The 18,641-nt window shown below is 34.3% G+C and overlaps 2 protein-coding genes across 2 annotated transcripts in view; one reads left to right on the forward strand and one right to left on the reverse strand.

The window, feature by feature from the left end:
• The window catches only part of LOC140444602 (monocarboxylate transporter 2-like), a 798,852-nt gene that overhangs the window by 18,274 nt on the left and 761,937 nt on the right, over positions 1–18,641 (reverse strand). The window contains exon 5 of the mRNA XM_072536366.1: positions 2,532–2,689. Coding sequence (XP_072392467.1) covers positions 2,532–2,689 — 158 coding nt within the window. The remainder of the gene's footprint in view (positions 1–2,531; positions 2,690–18,641) is intronic.
• On the forward strand, positions 6,252–18,451 carry LOC140444598 (uncharacterized). Its single transcript, XM_072536360.1, has 2 exons — positions 6,252–6,452; positions 16,178–18,451. Exons 1-2 carry the CDS (start codon positions 6,335–6,337, stop codon positions 18,433–18,435), a joined length of 2,376 nt encoding a protein of 791 aa, XP_072392461.1. The 5' UTR covers positions 6,252–6,334; the 3' UTR covers positions 18,436–18,451.

Below are 18,641 nucleotides of genomic sequence, written 5' to 3' on the forward strand. Positions count from 1 at the left end.
GTCTAGGAAGAAGAAGAACATCTTGGTTAAAGAACCTCAGAATCTGGTTCAATACAACATCTGTGCAGCTTTCCCGCGCTGCTACAGATAAGATAAAGATTGCCATTATAATCGCCAACATTCGTAACGGATAGGCACATCAAGAAGAAGATTACATTAATTATCTAATAATTGTAAAGGTGGGTTGGTACACCTTGCGCACCTATTGTTAAAAGATTAAAAGGTTTGTATTTATTAAGTACATCCATAGACCTGAGCGAAATGTACCGCTAATCAAGGAGTGGGGGCTGCAGTCTTAATCGGATATTAGATTGATACCGCCACTATTATTTAACTTTGGCAATAAACTGCAAATATACCGCCTTTGTACTATCCCTGAGTATGGTTTATACTGAGTACAATAGTTTTTGAGTAAATTTTAATAGTAAAAACCAATGCACATTCATCTATGCACGATCACGTCTAGAGTTGATTTTCAACTCTTAAAATGCGAAAACGTGCATTTTTTTTATACCGGACGAAAAAGTAGTACTTTACGCCTAAATTATTAAAAATACCTTTTTTAATTTAGTTTTGTTAGTTCAAAATTCAACCAAGCAGAATTATTAGTGGCTTCTTATAGAGGGGTAAACGATTGTGAAGGTAGTAAAAGAATTTAAAAAGCTTTGTAGCATACAGTGGTATTTAGAAATGACTTTTTTTATTTTAATTTAAGCTACCAAGGGTTGATTGGCAAAAAATTAGTAAAAATCGAGCAGAATCATGTGGTATTTTCAAATTTTTATTTGAATTAGCTATCTTAATATTCGAGCTTCCACTTAATAGTTTAATATTGACTTCCCTCAAAGAGTAATTAAGGGGTGAAAAATTATAAGGGTGGTAATTAATTTGTAAAAACCTATCAAAACTCTGTAGCATTTTAAAAATATTCTTTTTAAATGCTGCTGACTCGAATATTTAGCTAGCGGGAACGCTTCGAAATAAGACTGGTTTAGTGGTGGAAAATAATCAGGGTGGTGAAAGTATAGCAAAAACTTACCAGAATACTTTTTTATTTCAATTATAAGTAGAGTACAGTGAAATATAAAAAAAAAATTCACCATAAATTTTAACCTATCAGATCTTATTGATTGATAGAGTACAGTAAAATTGTAAAAATAGAACTTTCATTACTTTAAATTTTAACCTATGAATATTTGACTTTCCATATGGGTCAGTTGAGGGTAAAAAATTGCTAGGGTGGTAATAAATTCGTAAAAACCTAGCACACTATGGTATTTAAAAAATATTTTTTATTAATTTCCCTGGCTCGAATATCAAACTAGCAGGGACGTTTATAGAAATAAGATTGGTTTAGGGGTGCAAAATTATCAGGCTGGTTTAATTTAGTTAAAAACTTAAAAAACACTTTTTTATTTCAGTAGGGGACAGTGAATGTAAAAAAAAAGAATTTTTCTCCTTAAAATTTAATCTAACATAATTATTGACTTCTTAGAAGGAAAAGTTGAGGGGTGAATAATTATTAGTGTGGTAATAAATTCGTAAAAGCCTAGCAGAGCACCTGCCTGCTTGGTGGTGAAAAATTATTAGGGTGGTAATAAGTTATTAAAAAATGGGTGAAAAAATATGCCATCGGCAAAAAGTTTTTGTTCTGATTTTTGCTAGCTTTAATCTTAAGCCAGCAGAATCGCTGCCATTAAAGGTGGTTTGGTGTGAAAAATTATTAGTGTGGTAATAAATTAGTGAAAAATGGGTGAAAAAATATGCCATAGTCAAAAAGTATTTTTTTCGAACAAAATGACGGTATTAGATTTTTGTTTCGATACAGGGCAGCGGCAAGCCGCTTATATGTATTTCGACCTCTTTAGGTCTCATCAGAGCGTTATATTCCACTGCTCTGAATATCTGAATATGTTTTATTTCTTTACTCTTTTTGGAGTACCAGAAACTGAACTCACTACGAATTTTGACTATGATGAACGGCAGGTGGAATGCATATTTTAGATTCTCTTGCCGAGTAATTTATCAAACTGTTTGCTTTGCAAATTGTAGAAAGCACAGTGGTAAAAATTTGAATTCGGTTTCGCCAGGTAGGAAATCGTATGATTCCTCTTTTTAATTTTTTCGAATTCTGCTAGCTTGAACCTTAAGCCAGCAGAATTGCTTACCCCATATCAAAATTTGCAGTTGTTATCGTCTTATAAACATAGAAATATATAAATATAGCACGACAGTTCTTTTAGTTATATTTATTTACAACAGCACTGCTGTGTGACAAAAAGAAATATGACAAACCTTATAGCTAAATTATACAAGATTGCTCATGATACTCATCAACATGATAAGCCGATCAGTAAATTATTTTCGTGCGTAAACAAATATTGCTTTAAAAATAATATCAAAACTTAGGAAATTAATTTACATCTTAGAAAAATAACAATTTTTGGCATTTCAACGCCGGCGCTGTTATATTTTAAAACATAATTATGTCCCCGTGTTGTAATATATAACCTATATTAAAGCATACAAACCTGATGGAACTGCACAGCGAAAGAAGTAAAAAGACAAGCCAGGGAAATTACAAGACCTCCTAGAAGAGCAGCCAATCTGGCAGACTTCCGCCTACAAATTGCCACGATTAAGGGAGAAGTGAAAAATGATATACACAGGCACAATGCACCCATCCAAGCTAAAACAAAATTAAACAATAATTATCTTAATTATCTATTATTATTATATTCATCTTAATTAATTAAAATATTTCAAGCAAAATGTTAGTAATTTTTTTTTTCATAATATAATTTTTAATCTGGGATAATAAATATAAAATATGAATTTGTGTTCTAGTTGCAAAGTAAACGTGTGAACCAGGGAAATAAAAAATGAGAATGGTAAACGCTGTAGTTACTATCTAAATAACGTTCTTAAATATAGTGTCTCCATTATCCTTACGGTCTTTTAGGAATGATGATAAAGTAATAAAAATAACACACCCTTATAAACTTTTTAGTTGAAAATTTGGTAGATATCAGGACCGACTTAAATTCTAATTGAATAATACTGCAAATTTTTCGTTTCGTCTTTCTTTTTATAAGCAATTCTGCTTGTTCATGCGGATTAATACTTCTTTCCTGCACCTTAATTTAAAGGGTCGGACCCCGTGACCCTCCTATTATTGGTCATTTGGATCACGAGGTCCATAAACCCGGCATTACAAAAGCATGCAGGTAGTGCTTTGATTCACCGGGTTTCCCTGTCGCTGGAGAAACGGAACATTATTGCATTATTTGTATTATTTGTCTATGGTGAATACCATGTAAATAACAACAAAAATAACCCAATATACGCAGCTCGACCTGCGTGTTTTATGCTGTGTACATCATGATGTTGCGCATTGAAACCGTTGCGAGAGATTAAAGGAGTAAAGGAGGCAAATGGATGAGGAAATAGAGAGCCTGAAAGAGGGAAAAAATGTGGAGAAACTGTGGACATAATGTAGAAACATAATAACTGAAAAGGCATTGTATATATTGAGGAAAATCAAACCAGTTAGACAAATCGAATGGTTTGACGAGGAGTGCCAAGAAGCAACAGATGACAAAATAGAACATACCTTAAGACAAATCAAGCTATATGTACAAGAAGAGCTAAGGAGGAATACCGGACCCTAAGAAGGGAAAGTAAAAAAGGTATTCTACTAAATGGTTACCGGCTAAACAACATCAGATATGCAAATAACACCATAGTATTTGCAGACAACTTAGAAGACCTGTAAGTTCTTATGATTAAAATCACGTATTACAGTCGACAATATGGACTCAATATAAACGTTAAGAAGACCAACCAATCACCTGTAGAAAGAGTGACGCACTACAACTACCTCGGTACTTTAATAAATGAATAATGGACCAACAAGAAGGAGATTAGAGCACGCATCAGAAAAGCTAGAGTCACCTTTAATTGAATAGGGGCCTTCTTCAAGAGTCACAACCTCTCTCTCTCTCTTGTGTTGAATCGTGGACCTTAAACGAAGATATGTGCAGAAAACTGAAAGCATTTGAGATGGAGCTATATCGAAGAATGCTTAAGATTGACCGAGTCACAAATGAGAAGGTCTTCAGAAGAATGAATAAGAACCAAGAGTTACTGACCACCATCAAATCTCGAAAGTTACAGTTCTTCGAACATATTATGCCAAATAAATCCAGATATGCTCTCCTTCAAGCCATCCTGCAAGGAACAATATTTGGAGAACGAGGTCCAGAAAGAAAAAGAACATCTTGGTTAAAGAACCTGAGAATCTGGTTTAATATAACATCTGTGCAGCTTTTTTGCGCTGCTGCAGATAAGATAAATATTTCCATGGTGATCGCCAACATTTGTAACGGACAGGCACATCAAGAAGAAGAAGAAGAAGGGAAGAAAAAAGATTACATAGAAGACAAAACAGACAATTTGAAGAAAAGTAGTTAGAAAACAGAATGGCTAAGAGCATAGAAATGTAAACAAAATGAGAAAAGAGTTTAACCCAAGAATAGGGAGCTATAAGGATGGAGAAGGAAATATCTTAAGTGATATGGCCTCAATTTTAAACCGATGGGCTGAATTTAATTGACGCAAAATTTAACGGCAATTTTATCGAAGAAGCAGATAACACCGTAGCAGATCGAAATGATAGGAATCCATTTAATCCAAACAAAAGACCACCTACCACTAAAGAGGTTGCACAAGTTATTAAAAAGCTTAAAAATAATAAGACATCAGGAACTTATCAAAGTTGTAGAAAGCTCCACAAGAATGGTGGTGACGCCCTAGTACAAGCAACATTAACTTTTACTTCCCATCTGTCAAAAGACCATGTCCTGTGAATAGCCTTAAGGCATAATATGCCCGTTACATAAAAAAGGCGATCATATCCAGTATGACAACTACAAAGGTATAACCCTGTTACCAACTTCTTACAAAACACTAGCAAATATTCTCTACGAAACGCTACAAGTTTGTACAGTAAGCATAGTTGGAAAACACCAGGGCCGGATTTACTCCAGAAAAATCAACAATTGACCAGATTCATTCAATAAGACAGATCCTCGAGAAAACATTAGAATTTAACATTGAAACCCATCACCAATTCGTCGACTTCAAGGCCGTATACCACAGTATCAAGAGAATAGTACTATACCAATTAATGCGTGAGTTTGGTATACCAGAAAAACTTATTTGATTAACGAGAATGACAATGTTTAACTTGAATAAGCCAGCGTTAGGATACAGGGAGAAAATTCTCGATCCTTTAAGATAAAGATGGACACAGACAAGGCGATGCCCTAGCTTGCCTCCTTTTTTTACATTGCCTTGGAAAAGGTAGTACGAGACAAACGAATTAGAGACGGCGGTACTATTTACAATAGATTGATAAAAATCTTAGTATATGCTGATGGCATTGACATAATAGGGCGTAGCAAGCGAGATGTTAAGCAATATTTCCTAGAATTAAAGAATAAAATAGAACGGGAAACAGCATTTGGAAGTCATATCTTTGAACGTGTTGACAGATTCACATACCTAGGCTCGCTAGTGACTACTACCAACAAAACAAGCAAAGAAATTAAAAGACGAATAAACTTTACCAATAGGGCATACTATGGACTCCAAAAACAATTCCATTCAAGAAATATCTAAAGAACAACCAAAATTATTATATACAAAACACTGCTGAGGCCAGTCCTCAAATATGGTGAGGAAACATGGACTCTAACGCAGAAGGATGAAATACTTCTAGGAATATTCGAGCGTTAGATACTCGCAAAATATTTGGAACTATAAACGATTAAGGGCAGTGGCTCAAAAGATTTAATTTCAAATACCAGCTCTTTAATGAACCAGATCTCGGAACGTTCATTAAAATACAACGACTTAGATGGGCCGAACACGTAATACGAATGCCTGACAACACGATTGCTAAAAAGCTAACGACAGGAACACCTATGGGAAGAAGAAGCAGAGGCCGACCGCGAATGGATGGAGTTGAGACCAACTTAGGGATACTAGAGATCAGAAGATGGCAAGAAACCGAACAGAATGCCGACTAATCTTAGAGCAGGCCAGGATTCACAGATTATTGTCGAGCCAAAGATGATGATGATGACGTCATGATGTTCATATTTTGAGATTAGATTAAAAGCAATCTTTATTTTTATTTAAAAAATTACGTCACCAATAACAATTTATACACAAACGAAACTAAGATCGTGACATCGTGACAATATTATGACATTTCCTTTTCTATTACCCGATTTTTGACATATTTTGTATTTTTTTATACCAAAACGCAATGAATCAGCTAAGTGGAAAATATGTAAATGTTGTTCTCTCTGTAGAAAGTGGAAGAGGAATGGATTTTTTAAAAAACAAGGTGTATATTACAGGGAATTTTAATAACAGAATACTTGGTAAGTAACTGTTTACTTAGATAGATGTTTAGATAATAAGGGACTACATATTTTAATAGAATATAGGTAAAATTTTTTTCTTAACTTCAAATAATGTAAAAAAACATCTACTGACTCATTTACTTCAACAAAACACAATATTATCTCTTTCCAAATTCACACTGTGATATATTTTTATGTCTGTGTTTTAAATTGTTGTACATTTCTTCCTAATCCTTTTCAGTTCTTTAATTTCGTTTGTACGTTAATTAAAAGCTAAAGTTTTTTTACAATACTTAGATCTATGAAACATAAAGCTTATTTATAATTGTTTGCGGACATTAATGTCCTTTAGATAGTTACACAAGTTTTTAAAATTCCAATTAGGTCCAACAACGTATTATTTATTGTTAGGTATTGAGTGTTTTTGTCTTTGGGTAATGTATTTAGGACAATCTACCATAATATGTGCTCCAGATATACTATTTTTTATTACTCTAGATTTTATTTAGAGATAAGGTGACCATAATTTAGTCTGCTATCATTTATATGCAAACGAGCGACTTTAACGTATTCTTTTTCTTCTTCAGCCTTATGTAATCCAATTTTGGACATAGGCCTCCCCCAAATCAATACAGTATTTTCTATTTTGCGCCACTTGCTTCCAGTTGTGTCCTCTGATCTTCTTAATGTCATCAGCCTATCTCATTTGTGGTCTTCCTCTGCTTCTCTTTCCTAACCATGGTCTCCATTGTTGTATTTCGTGATTCAATCTTTTATCCTTCAGTCGGGCATTGTATCCTGCGAAGCTTTATTTTAATTTGGCAGCATGTTCTCCTGCGTCTTTTACTTTGGTTTGACTTTTAATCCATTTGTTTGTTTTTTTGTCTATAAGTCTCACCCCGAGCATTGATATTTCCATCGCTCTTTGTGCCTTTACTATTTTATCCATATTAGACATGGTGAGTGTGAACGTCTGTGAGCCATACGTGAGTATAGGGAGGATACACTGATCATAAATTCTGGTTTTCAAATATTGTTCTATTTTAGTGCTTTTTAAGATCCAACTCAGTTTTCCAAATTCTGCCCACGCTAAACTTATTCTTCTGGTAATTTCGGCAGTTTGATTTTCTTTGTTAACTTTCATTATCTTTCCCAGGTAGATGTATTGGCTTACTGTTTCTAAATTTATGTCGTTCGTATCTTTCTAATGTTCGGTGTATTTGTCATTATTTTTGTTTTTTCCAAGTTCATCTTAAGACCTACTTTTTCCGAAGCTTGAAATAGTTACGTCATCATGGTTTGTAGTTCTTCGAAACTTGTACCGAATATTACAATGTCATCAGCGTATCTCAAATGGCTCAGTTTTCTTCCATTAACATTTATTCCTTTATCTGCCCAGTTAATGTCTTTCAACACGTCTTCCAGTCCAAGTGTGAATAGCTTTGGTGAGATAACATCTCCCTGGCGAACTCCTCTGTTGATTGGTATAGCTTTGGTTTTCGCATCCATTTGTATTTTCATTGTAGCTTTCTTGTAATTATTATGTAAGAGCATTCTGGATCGGGAGTCTATCCTGCAGTTGTTCATAGCTCTCTCTATTGCTTAAAGTTCTATTTAGTCGAATGCCTTTTCATAATCAATGAAGCCAATGTATAAGTTCAAGTGATATTCATTGACTTTCTCTGTTAGCGTTCTGACTGTAAGAATATGATCCGCTGTACTGTAACCTTTTCGGAATCCTACCTGCTCTACCGATTGATAGCTATCGAGCTTCGACGTTAACCTGTTAGTTATTACTCTCATAAACAGTTTACATATTTGGGACAGCAGGAAGATTGGCCTATAGTTCTTCAGATCTTCCCTGTCTCCCTTTTTGACGAGAAGTATTGTCAAACTTTCATTTCAATCAAGCATTTCAGGCCTCGGTTCTTTTCTATTATTTTTTCTACCTTATTTTCATTGTGGATCCTTAAATAATCCTTTCTTCCCTTCTTTATTTGTTTATTCAATTCTTTGAAACCATTGGTATTTCGCTTTCCTTTGCTTAGAAATGTGCGTCTCTTTTCCATTATCAGTTTTGTTCCAACACTTAATATGTCTTCTTTATTTTTCGTTCCCTTTGCAACAGTCAGTTAACGTATAACTGACGATTAATGCTTGTTTTACATCATGAATTTATTGTAGTTTTAATAGTGCATACAAACGATTATAACGGAGGCTATTCAATTTCCCATACACTTAGCACTTATTGTTTAATGAAACACTTGAAATCGCATCACGACACTGTATTTACTAACACCGACGATGCACTTTGCATTGCTTCACGTGCATGATGCACAGGTTTTTTTATTGCCTTGCATAATAATATGAGAGGACTCAAATAAAACGAACTTGCTGATTTGCTTGGTTTGGATGATGTTAGTTTTGTTGAATTATATATTCCATGAAATTATTTATATACAGCTATTTGATTGTAAGTAATAAACTAAGGGAATCAGTAATTATCACAGCTTTGAGATGTTGATATCGCTTAACGCCTGTGGAATTGCTTATAATTTTACAACCAGGATGCTTCTAATTGATGGTAATTTAAATACTAATATAGTACTTGGAGTAACAACGGCTGATCCTACACCATTAGTGGATTTTGGATGAATCTGTATATAAATGTGATAACAATTGGAAAATAGGAAAGTGTGTTTGGGAACAATTATTTTATAATTACATAAGAGGTGCAAAATTTATTGTATTTAGTGAGAGTTAGATCATTAGACCATGAAGGTAGAGTTTTAGTTGACGTATCTAAGAATTTTGGAAATTGGATACTATAAGACGATAAGTACCTTCGAAACTCTCCCAGAATGGAGGATCTGTCCAATTGTTTTTAATATGATAAAGATAGGGATGCGACTTTACCGCTTCAATGCTTGAAACGTAAGCTAACGAAAGATACATTATTCTGACTTTAAAGGTGGTTAACCAATCAAACATTGTAGACTTTGGATCGGGCTGCTACAAAAAGCTCCTGTAGGTACTCTTAATGTTGTGTTTTGTATAATTTCAAATTAAGAAAATACTTTTTTTCTGAAGAGTAAACAAATTACCCATAATCAAGTTTTAATCTTATAAGTGATTTAAAAATGTGAATAAAGATTTTAAAATTTTATCTCCAATTGTTGTTAGATTTCCTAATGTGCATAATGTGTATTTTCCAAGATAATTTGATTATCAAAAAAAAAAATTTTTAATTTTTTGTATGGTCACATAAGTCACAAAACTAAAACTATCAGAAAACAAGAAAAAACTGTGTGACGAAAAGACGAAGATTTCTACATGTTAAAACCTGATCTAATTCCATTTAAACACTGTTTCTTGACTTTAATGTTTATGTTAATAACTTTGTTTTTCTGTAAAATGACATGTAATGTATTAAATCAATGTTGTGGCGGTTAATGAGTTATTAAAGTGTGACAATTTTCAAATGGATCAACCAGTGGCGCACCCAGAATTTGTCTTAGGGGGGGGGTTTTGAAATTTTTTTATGCTACCTCTATTTTGAGTCCCTAAAATTTGAATTTTAGTTTAATTTAAAGTACTAAAGGATAGCAGTGCCAAAGATTCAGGTATCTATTATCGTGCCTACCAACTAAAACCACCCTCTCTTACTTGTGCGCAGTTGACTATCGCACGTACCGTACTCCGAAAGGGGTGGGGAGGCACGTACCGTACTCCGAAAGAGGTGGGGAGGCACGTACCGTACTCCGAAAGAGGTGGGGAGGCCACTGTAAGACTGACGACACTCACTTTTTGGAACACTCACTTCTCTTATCTAAATCTTATCTATTGTTCTGAACCATTTTCTTGTGGTATTTTAAAGTAATTACTATTTTAATGGGAATAAGCCACAATTGAAGGTTAAAATAAGTTTATTGACGTTTGACATTAATCCAACTTGTAAATACAAGTTTTTGGACACGGCTATCGCCGTATTCCCGTTCTTCTCCGCCAATCCTGCCGGTTTAAGGCATGCTCCTCCTCCAAACCTTTTGATTCCACCGCTCTTACTTCTAATTCCTTCATTCCATGAGCGTCAAGTTCTATCTCTTTTTTTTCTTTCATTTGTGAAGTTTTTGGGGCCAACGTTCGTCAGGCATTCTCAATAGGTGTCCAAACAATTTTGAACCTCTTCTTTCTATTCTGTCAATGACCGTTTCTGTAGCATTCATGTTATTTCTTATATATTCGTTGGTCTTCCTTTCCTGCCTTGATGTTCTAGCACTTTTTCTCAAATAATCAATTTCAACTGCTAACAATCTTTTCTTCAGGTCTGCATTAATTGTCCATACTTCAGAGCCATAACAAAGAACTGATTCAACCATGGTTTGCCCTATTTTTTTTGTTCCTTTTAATGATTAATTCGGTATTTAATTTCGGTTTGTCCCAAGTCGTTCTTAGCAATGAGTGCACTTAAATATTTAAATTTTTCCACTTGTTTGATTTCCACGTCCTCGTCGATCAACACTTCAAACCTTGCATCTGAGTTGATAACTAAATATTCTGTTTTCTTCATGCTGACTTGTAACCCACATTTTACATATTCTCTATATAGAGTTCTATTCTGTGAATGACCGTTTCTGTAGCATTCATGTTATTTCTTATAGATTCGTTGGTCTTCCTTTCCTGCCTTGATGTTCTAGCACTTCTTCTCAAATAACCCATTTCAACTGCCAACAATCTTCTCTTCAGGTCTGCATTAATTGTTCATACTTCAGAGCCATAACAAAGAACTGATTCAACCATGGTTTGCCCTATTCTTTTTTTGTTCCTTTTGGAAATGTGGTGATCCCACCATAAGGAGATCAGACATCCTACAATTTTACGTCCATGATTGATTCGTGTTTAATTTCGGTTTCTTCCAAGCCGTTCTTAGCAATGAGTGGACCTAAATATTTAAATTTTTCCACTTGTTTGATTTCCACGTTTTAATAAATATTCTATTTTAGTAAATATTCTGTTTTCTTCATGCTGACTTGTAACCTTCTTTTTAAATATTCTCTCTATAGACGCTTTATCATAAATTCTAGATCATAAGAATTTTGAGCTAGGATGACTTGGTCATACGCAAAGTTCAGGGAGAACAGTACGTCATTTCCTATGGGGATTCCCATTCCCTAGCAGTGGTTTTTACAATTTTGGAGGCTACCTCAATATATAAATTAAACAGTAAGAGTGACATACTGCATCCTTGTTTTAATTTAGTCCTTTAGTTACGTTTATTGGCTCTTATAGTCTATATCCGATTTTTAGGTAAGTAGTGTTATCCGTGTATACTTCTGTGATTATTCCTAAAAGGTATGGATAATGTCGAGTTGTTGTTAAGCTTGCCACAATTTAACTCTTGGAACTGTATTATACGCCTTTTCTAGGTCGATGAAGGCTAGATGTACTTCGGTACCAACCGCTATTCTTTTTTCTATTAATTGTTGGAGTATAAACAAGTTATCAGTGCAAGATCAAAGATCAAAAATTCAAACGTCAATAAACTTATTTTAACCTTCAATTGCGACTTCTTCCCATTAAAATAGTAATTAGATCTTATTTCTGTCGTTAGCCCGGTTGGTGTTTTTCTTCTTCTTCTATTTTTTTAATGACTACTCGGATGTAATTGTGAACACTATTTCATCCCTCCGTATTTACCGTGATCTTCACGATCATCTCTCTTACAGTCACAGGGTTCATACCTATTTCTTTATACATTCTGTTTCTCTCCACTGTACATCTATTACACTTCAGCATTGTGTGAGTAACAATGTCGGAATATTCGCAGTATAGGCATTTATCTGTATCTGTCTTTCTGAAAACAGACAATCAACCCAGTCCCAGGCTCGGGATCAGCATCTTTGTCCACTGAGCAACATCTTCCTTATTGTTCCACTTTTCTTGCCATCTTTCCATTGATTTTTTCCTTTCTTCTTTTTTTTATAGCTGTTGTCAAATGCTTTCTTCTCCCATAGAGATGTCTCTTTTCTACTGCTAACACATGCAGAGGAACACAACCCGTGATAGTCCACAAGGCCGGCGCAGATACAGTCCTGTAAGCGCATGCTACTCGCAACAGACTCGTTCCGTCTACTTTTTCATAAACCTAATATTAGGTATCTATATCTAAATATAATGAAAAATATTATTAATTATTGTCTATTTATACAATAATTATTGTGTTCTACATATTTAAAGTGGTAATTTAATTATTCAATCAGCGTTTTGGATTTTTTGTATTGTGTGTGAAAGACAAGTTACATTTTCCTACTATTCTTTATATATTTTTTACTTTATATGCCCTGGGGGGATTTTAACCCCCAAAACCCCCCCTGGGTGCGCCACAGGGATCAACCAAATACTTTATAAGTTATTTAATTTGTTTATCCCGGAGAGCCATTATTTAAATAACTGTACTTACCAAAACAGTAAATTTAGAGGTATAGTGGTACCTCGATATACGAGCACCCTAATATACGAGTGTTTTGAGATGCGAGCCGCAGAGCGAGCGATATTTTGCTTTAAGATGAGAGCAAGATTTGAGATACGAGGAATCGATTTTATTCACATTCATACCTCTTATTTGACTACCTCTAATTTGCTTTGTAAATAAAAGGTAGTTTTACTGGTAATAGATCTTTACGGCCTCGCCATAAAGATCATTTTACGGGTCTGTACGGAACTATTACTTGGACCGACAAATTAAATGGTCATTGGAATTTAAATCCGTCAAAATTTTGGATTCTAATAAAACATATAACTCATATTGAACTCTCGATGTCAGTGTAATTTACACTATGTAAATTTTTATTGTAGACCTCAGTCTGTCTGCTTTGCTTGTTTCCCTCATTTTCGAAGTATTGTTGATAAATTGGGTTGGCGTTTTGTGCTTTTTGTACATTACAATATTACATTTATTTTTACAACCTTAAGTCCGAAAAAGAAGATGATGTTAATTGAACTAAAACGTGAAATCATTGAAAAACATGAGCAAGGTGTACGAGTAACTGACTTGACGAGGATGTACGGGCGTACCACATAAATGATATGTACTGTACGGAAGGAGGTGATAAATGGTATAATGCCAGCTAAGGGCGTTACAATAATTTCTTAGATCCGGACTTCTCTCCATGAAAAGATTTAGAAACTACTAACGGTGTTGGTGACAGAGAAGCAGCTTCAAGGAGGAACCTTAACACAAAGCATCATATGTGAGAAGGCACAAGCGATTTACGAAGATCTGCTGAAGCAGATCCCACACACTTCCACAAATGATGAATCGGAAGACTCGTTTAAAGCCAGTTGGGTCTGGTTTGACAACTTTAGAGGAAGGACCGGCCTTCACTTTGTCGTCAGGCATGGTGAGGCAGCAAGTTTGGATGTGAAACCAGCTGAAGTTTACATCAAAACATTTTCCAAACTGATACAAACTAAAGGATACATCCCCCAGGGAGGCTTCAACTGTGACAAGACAGGGCTTTTCTGGAAAAAGATGCAGAATAGGACTTATATAAGGGCAAAGGAAAAGATAATGTCAGGTCACAAACCTATGAAAGATGGATCAACTCTACTAATTTGCGCTAATGCGAGTGGCGCAGAGCCCTTAGGTCACATAAGGTTTTAAAAGAAAAACTGCCAGTTATGTGGAGGCGTGTTTGCCCCTTCTGTTAAAAAACATCTACAGCAAAACAACCTACTCATGCAAATCCTTCGTTTCCTCGATAATGCCCCTTCTCACCCACCAAATCTCGAAGATTATTTACTCCAAGAGTTCATGTTTATAAAGATTCTCTACCTACCAGCCAACACCACTCCTATCTTGCAGCCCATGGATCAGCAAGTGGTTTCTTATTTTAAGAATTTATATACCAAGCACATTTTTCGGCGCTGCTTTAAGGTGACGGAGAACACAAATCTTACCCTTCGTGAGTTATGGAAGGACCACTTTAACATAGTAATATGCCTAAGAATTATTGAGCAGGCCTGGATAGGTGTTATAACAAGGATCTTAATCTCTGCATGGAAAAAACTGTGGCCTGAGGCTGTATACGAAAGGGCCTGCGAAGGACTGGAACCCAAAGTGTCAGTGGTAGATGAGATTGTTTCTCTTGGAAAATCCATGGGTCTGGAGGTGGATGAAAGAGATGCGAACGAACTTGTCGATGAACAGTCTCAGGAGCTGACAACCGAGGAATTAGACGATCTACATTCGCAGCAGCATACGGTGGTTCAACGAAAAATTAGTTTCGAAAGAGGAGCCAGAATTAAAAGACGTTGTCTCAATAAGAGATATAAAGGAGATCCTGGAAATATGGGAGAAAGTTGCAGAGGTTCGTGGATAAATATAACCCCGAAAAAGTTACAACTGGTCGTCCATCAGTGTTGTTAAACGAAACACATTCTCGCAATATTCTAAAAGATAGGAAGAAACAAACCTCCTTTTACAGTTTCTTTAAACAATCTGCAGATGAAAATGAGCAATGTGTGACGAAAAAAGCGAAGACCACTGACGAAAATTAAGCGCTTCCGTAAGCACTTCACTTTATCTTATGTTTCTACATAATGTGTATGTATTTTTTGTTACTTATAAATAAATTTTTCTTCTTTTAAATACATTTTTCTTATTTAAAACACTTAACAATTACAACAAACTTTGACATACGAGCAATTTGACATACGAGCAAGATTACGGAACGAATTATACTCGTATGTCAAGGTACCACTGTATTTTGTAAATTGCAATCGATTCTTTGGGGTTTAGTTTTTAAGAAAGTTTTTTAACAAAAATTTAAGATTTTAATAATTGTGTTTTTAAAAAAAAATTGAAAAAGGGCTGTCTTTTTAGCTTATAAACATTTATAATAACTTTGACATTTTTATGCCACGTTCTTGTTAATAGGCTTAATGAAAAGATGGTGAAAAACACACAAAAAAAGAACCTTCCAAGACCAATTGGAAATAAGCACTTTTTTCTTTAAACCATGTTTCCATTGTTTACTAACATCAAGATTGAATAAAAAAGTTTTTAAAACCAAAGATCTAAATTTTATGATCTATTTTAGAGAAAGCATATACCGAGAAGACGTGAAAAGCTATAACCCGTTAAAATTATGATACTCGTAAAATACCGCCTCGAAAATATGGAGTGGAGAACAGTCCGCTGCAATATCTCGGCTTGTTTCTTATTATTGGTCATAGTAAGTTCTGTTTTGTCAGAGTGTGTTTTTACCAGCTTTTCACTGAGCCTACTTACAAGCGTGTGACATAAAAAATATTAAATTTATTATAAATGGCAAGAAGCTAAAAAGTCAGTCATTTTTCAAACTGATTTGTTAAAGCTTTTTTAATGAATATTAAAAACGAAGCCACAACGACTCTTTTGTGATTTACAAAATACCTCTAGAGTGACTGGTTGGACAAGTTTAGTTGTTTAAAGAATCTCTTTCCGGGATAAACAAATTGAATAACTTAAAAAATATTTTGTCGATGTGCTTGAAATTTGGCACACTTTAATTACTCGTTATCTGCCATAATTTTGAGTAGTTTTATTACGTGTGTTCATGTAAAAAACAAAGTTATTAAAATTTGTCTGTTGTTTAATGTTTTTAAAATAGTCAAGATATTTGCTTTGCTGGTTATGTTTATGTAAATGTGTAAAAATCTTTTCTATTAAAATATTTTAGTAACTAAATATCTTGTTACAGAATCTGATCACATTCCACCAGAAGATTCCCCTCCATTCAACACCGAACTGGTCTGGGAAATAGAAAAGAAAGAACTTCGTAGGATCAGATGTGGAAACATACCTCTACGAGTAGAATGTATTACTGCTGACTTTCAAAATCGCAAAGAACGAATAGGATTTGCTCTTCTAAGTCTTAGAAGCGCCCAAATTATTCCACAATCGTTAGGACCTCAACCAGCGACTCCCAAGTGGTACAAACTTATCGGATGTCAGGCTGATAAAAGAAAAAGCTGCCCAGAACTATTTCTGTCATTGTCTCTAAGGGATAACTTGATTAATGAACGACTTAATATAGATAATAATGGAAAAATGCCCTTTATTTTAGAAGAGGAAGTCCAACTACACGAAGACAAGACAATATTGGCAAAAGATTGTCCCGTTAAATATTTTGAAAATGGCCACATTCAAATTGGGGATGAGAAATTAGCGACCATCGCATTCACCCTCAACTTGAAAGTAATGGATGTCCATAACTTGGATGCTTTATTGCCAGAAGTGCTAGTTTTTCAGGCTAATAGCGGTAGTTTTTTCTTAAAGTTTAAAATATTGGGGATAGCTATAAAAACTAAACCATTTCAAAATCAAATCCATGGTAAGATTGGTCTAAATGAGAGAATAGTGGTCAACTTACTATCGACAAAAGAGATATTGGATGAATTCTTTAAATTTCAGTCAATATTGGTTAGCTTTTACTGTGGTTATGAAAAACTAGGTATCGCAAAGTTTAACGTTGAAAATATTTGGGAAAAAACTAGCGAAATGCATTATTTTAAAATACCAAGTATGGATGAAATAGTTCCATATGGATCCAGTGAAAAATCCCCGTTTATAATCTTAGAATTTTGGATTAAAGAAAATCCAGACTTTAAGAAACCAGAAGCGGAGTCTGCAGTGTGTAAAGATGACGAAGAGGCTATAGAAAAACCTAAATCTAAAAGCATATTTTCCAATATTAATAAAATGGATGAAGGCCAATTTGATTGTAAAACTCCTTATAATACAGAGGAGCCAGCAACTGTATCAAAGGCAGGGTCTGTAGAAACAATAGGTTTACCAATAATAATAAAATCAGTGGAAACCATGGTGGATAGCGAAGGTTTGAGCACATCGACTTTATTTAGTATTTTTCAAAAATATGTTATATTGGTAAGTCTAAAATATCTTGTTTGGACATCGCCTCCTAAGGAAACGAAAATTATGTTCAAATTCCTTCATCCAAAAGCCTCTAATTGTACTACAATATTTACCGAGCTTAACAGTGAAGCTAATAAGGAAATAGTTTTAAATAATTTCTATGTAAGAATGGCTTACATTTCTACGTCTGATAATATTGGGAAGCTACTGAGATACTGGCAACCCAAATTAATACTTGCTGACGAGAATGAAGAATACATTTCAGATAAAAAGACACTGGATCTTAAAGGTTTAGAAACAAGCTCATCAGACTTTGAACTAGAGTTTCAGAGAGCTAAAACAAGGACACCGATGGCAAAAGTAGGTATAAATATAACTTTAAATAAAGTTGGCAATAAACTAGAAGGCGACTACGAAAATCTATTTCTCTTACCAGTTATTCTTGATGAAATTATAGCTGTTAGTGAAATCTATGAGTTGGAAATATGGAAGGAAGAACGAAAAAAAAGATTTGAAGCAGAATTGGAACGACTAAAAAGAGAAGAAACTTTTAGGCTTGAAAACCAATACCAAGAAAAGAAGCAAAAGCTGCAGGTAAGGTTAGGAAAAACCATGAAAAAGTGTCAGCAGCTACAAGACGAACTTAAGAGGAAAGTATTAAGCCTTAAGTTTGATAAAGAATTTAAAAGCAAACAAAAAGAAACCCAAAGTGAAAAGATGTTTGAAGATATATATGCAAAAAACTCTAAATGTTACTCCGAAAATAATACAAAAGAAGTTATAACGTTGCTTAGTAAGATACAAAGAGATAACTTGCTGCTTACAGAAATATGTGAAGAACAGAAGAAACAACTTTCTTCTCAGAATAAATCGACTACAACAAAAGCGCAAACCAATGCTCTTCTCCACGAACTCAAAGGTTTGGAAGAAAAATTTTCTGAAGTTCGCGCTGCCAAATATTACTTTAAAGAACAAATGCAAAATGTTTCTGAAGACATTCATACCAGAGCAGACGATGTGGATAGTTTGTTAGAGTCTTGTAATGAAATAGAAATTCCAGACCGAGATAAATGTGTTTTATAATAAATATTTTTTTATATTATGCAAATTTATTTAAAAATTTATATAGGGTGACTTATTAATATTGTTATTTTTTCTGGAAATTAGCTAGCAGATCCTTTTTTGTTAATAACTGGAAAAGAAAAAAGTTTTACTATGTACTACTGAATAATAATGTCGATACTATTAGATGTTACAATTAAAAAATCAATAATCTTGCGGTCAGTTTT

The sequence above is a fragment of the Diabrotica undecimpunctata genome, chromosome 1, assembly GCF_040954645.1.
Source record: "Diabrotica undecimpunctata isolate CICGRU chromosome 1, icDiaUnde3, whole genome shotgun sequence".
Lineage (NCBI taxonomy): Eukaryota > Metazoa > Arthropoda > Insecta > Coleoptera > Chrysomelidae > Diabrotica > Diabrotica undecimpunctata.

Bases quoted from the DNA above. Each gene is read 5' to 3' on its own strand.
- LOC140444598 (XM_072536360.1), top strand. From the start codon at position 6,335: ATGAATCAGCTAAGTGGAAAATATGTAAATGTTGTTCTCTCTGTAGAA. The intron at 6,453-16,177 runs GTAAGTAACTGT...ATCTTGTTACAG, and splicing joins TTTTAATAACAGAATACTTG to AATCTGATCACATTCCACCA.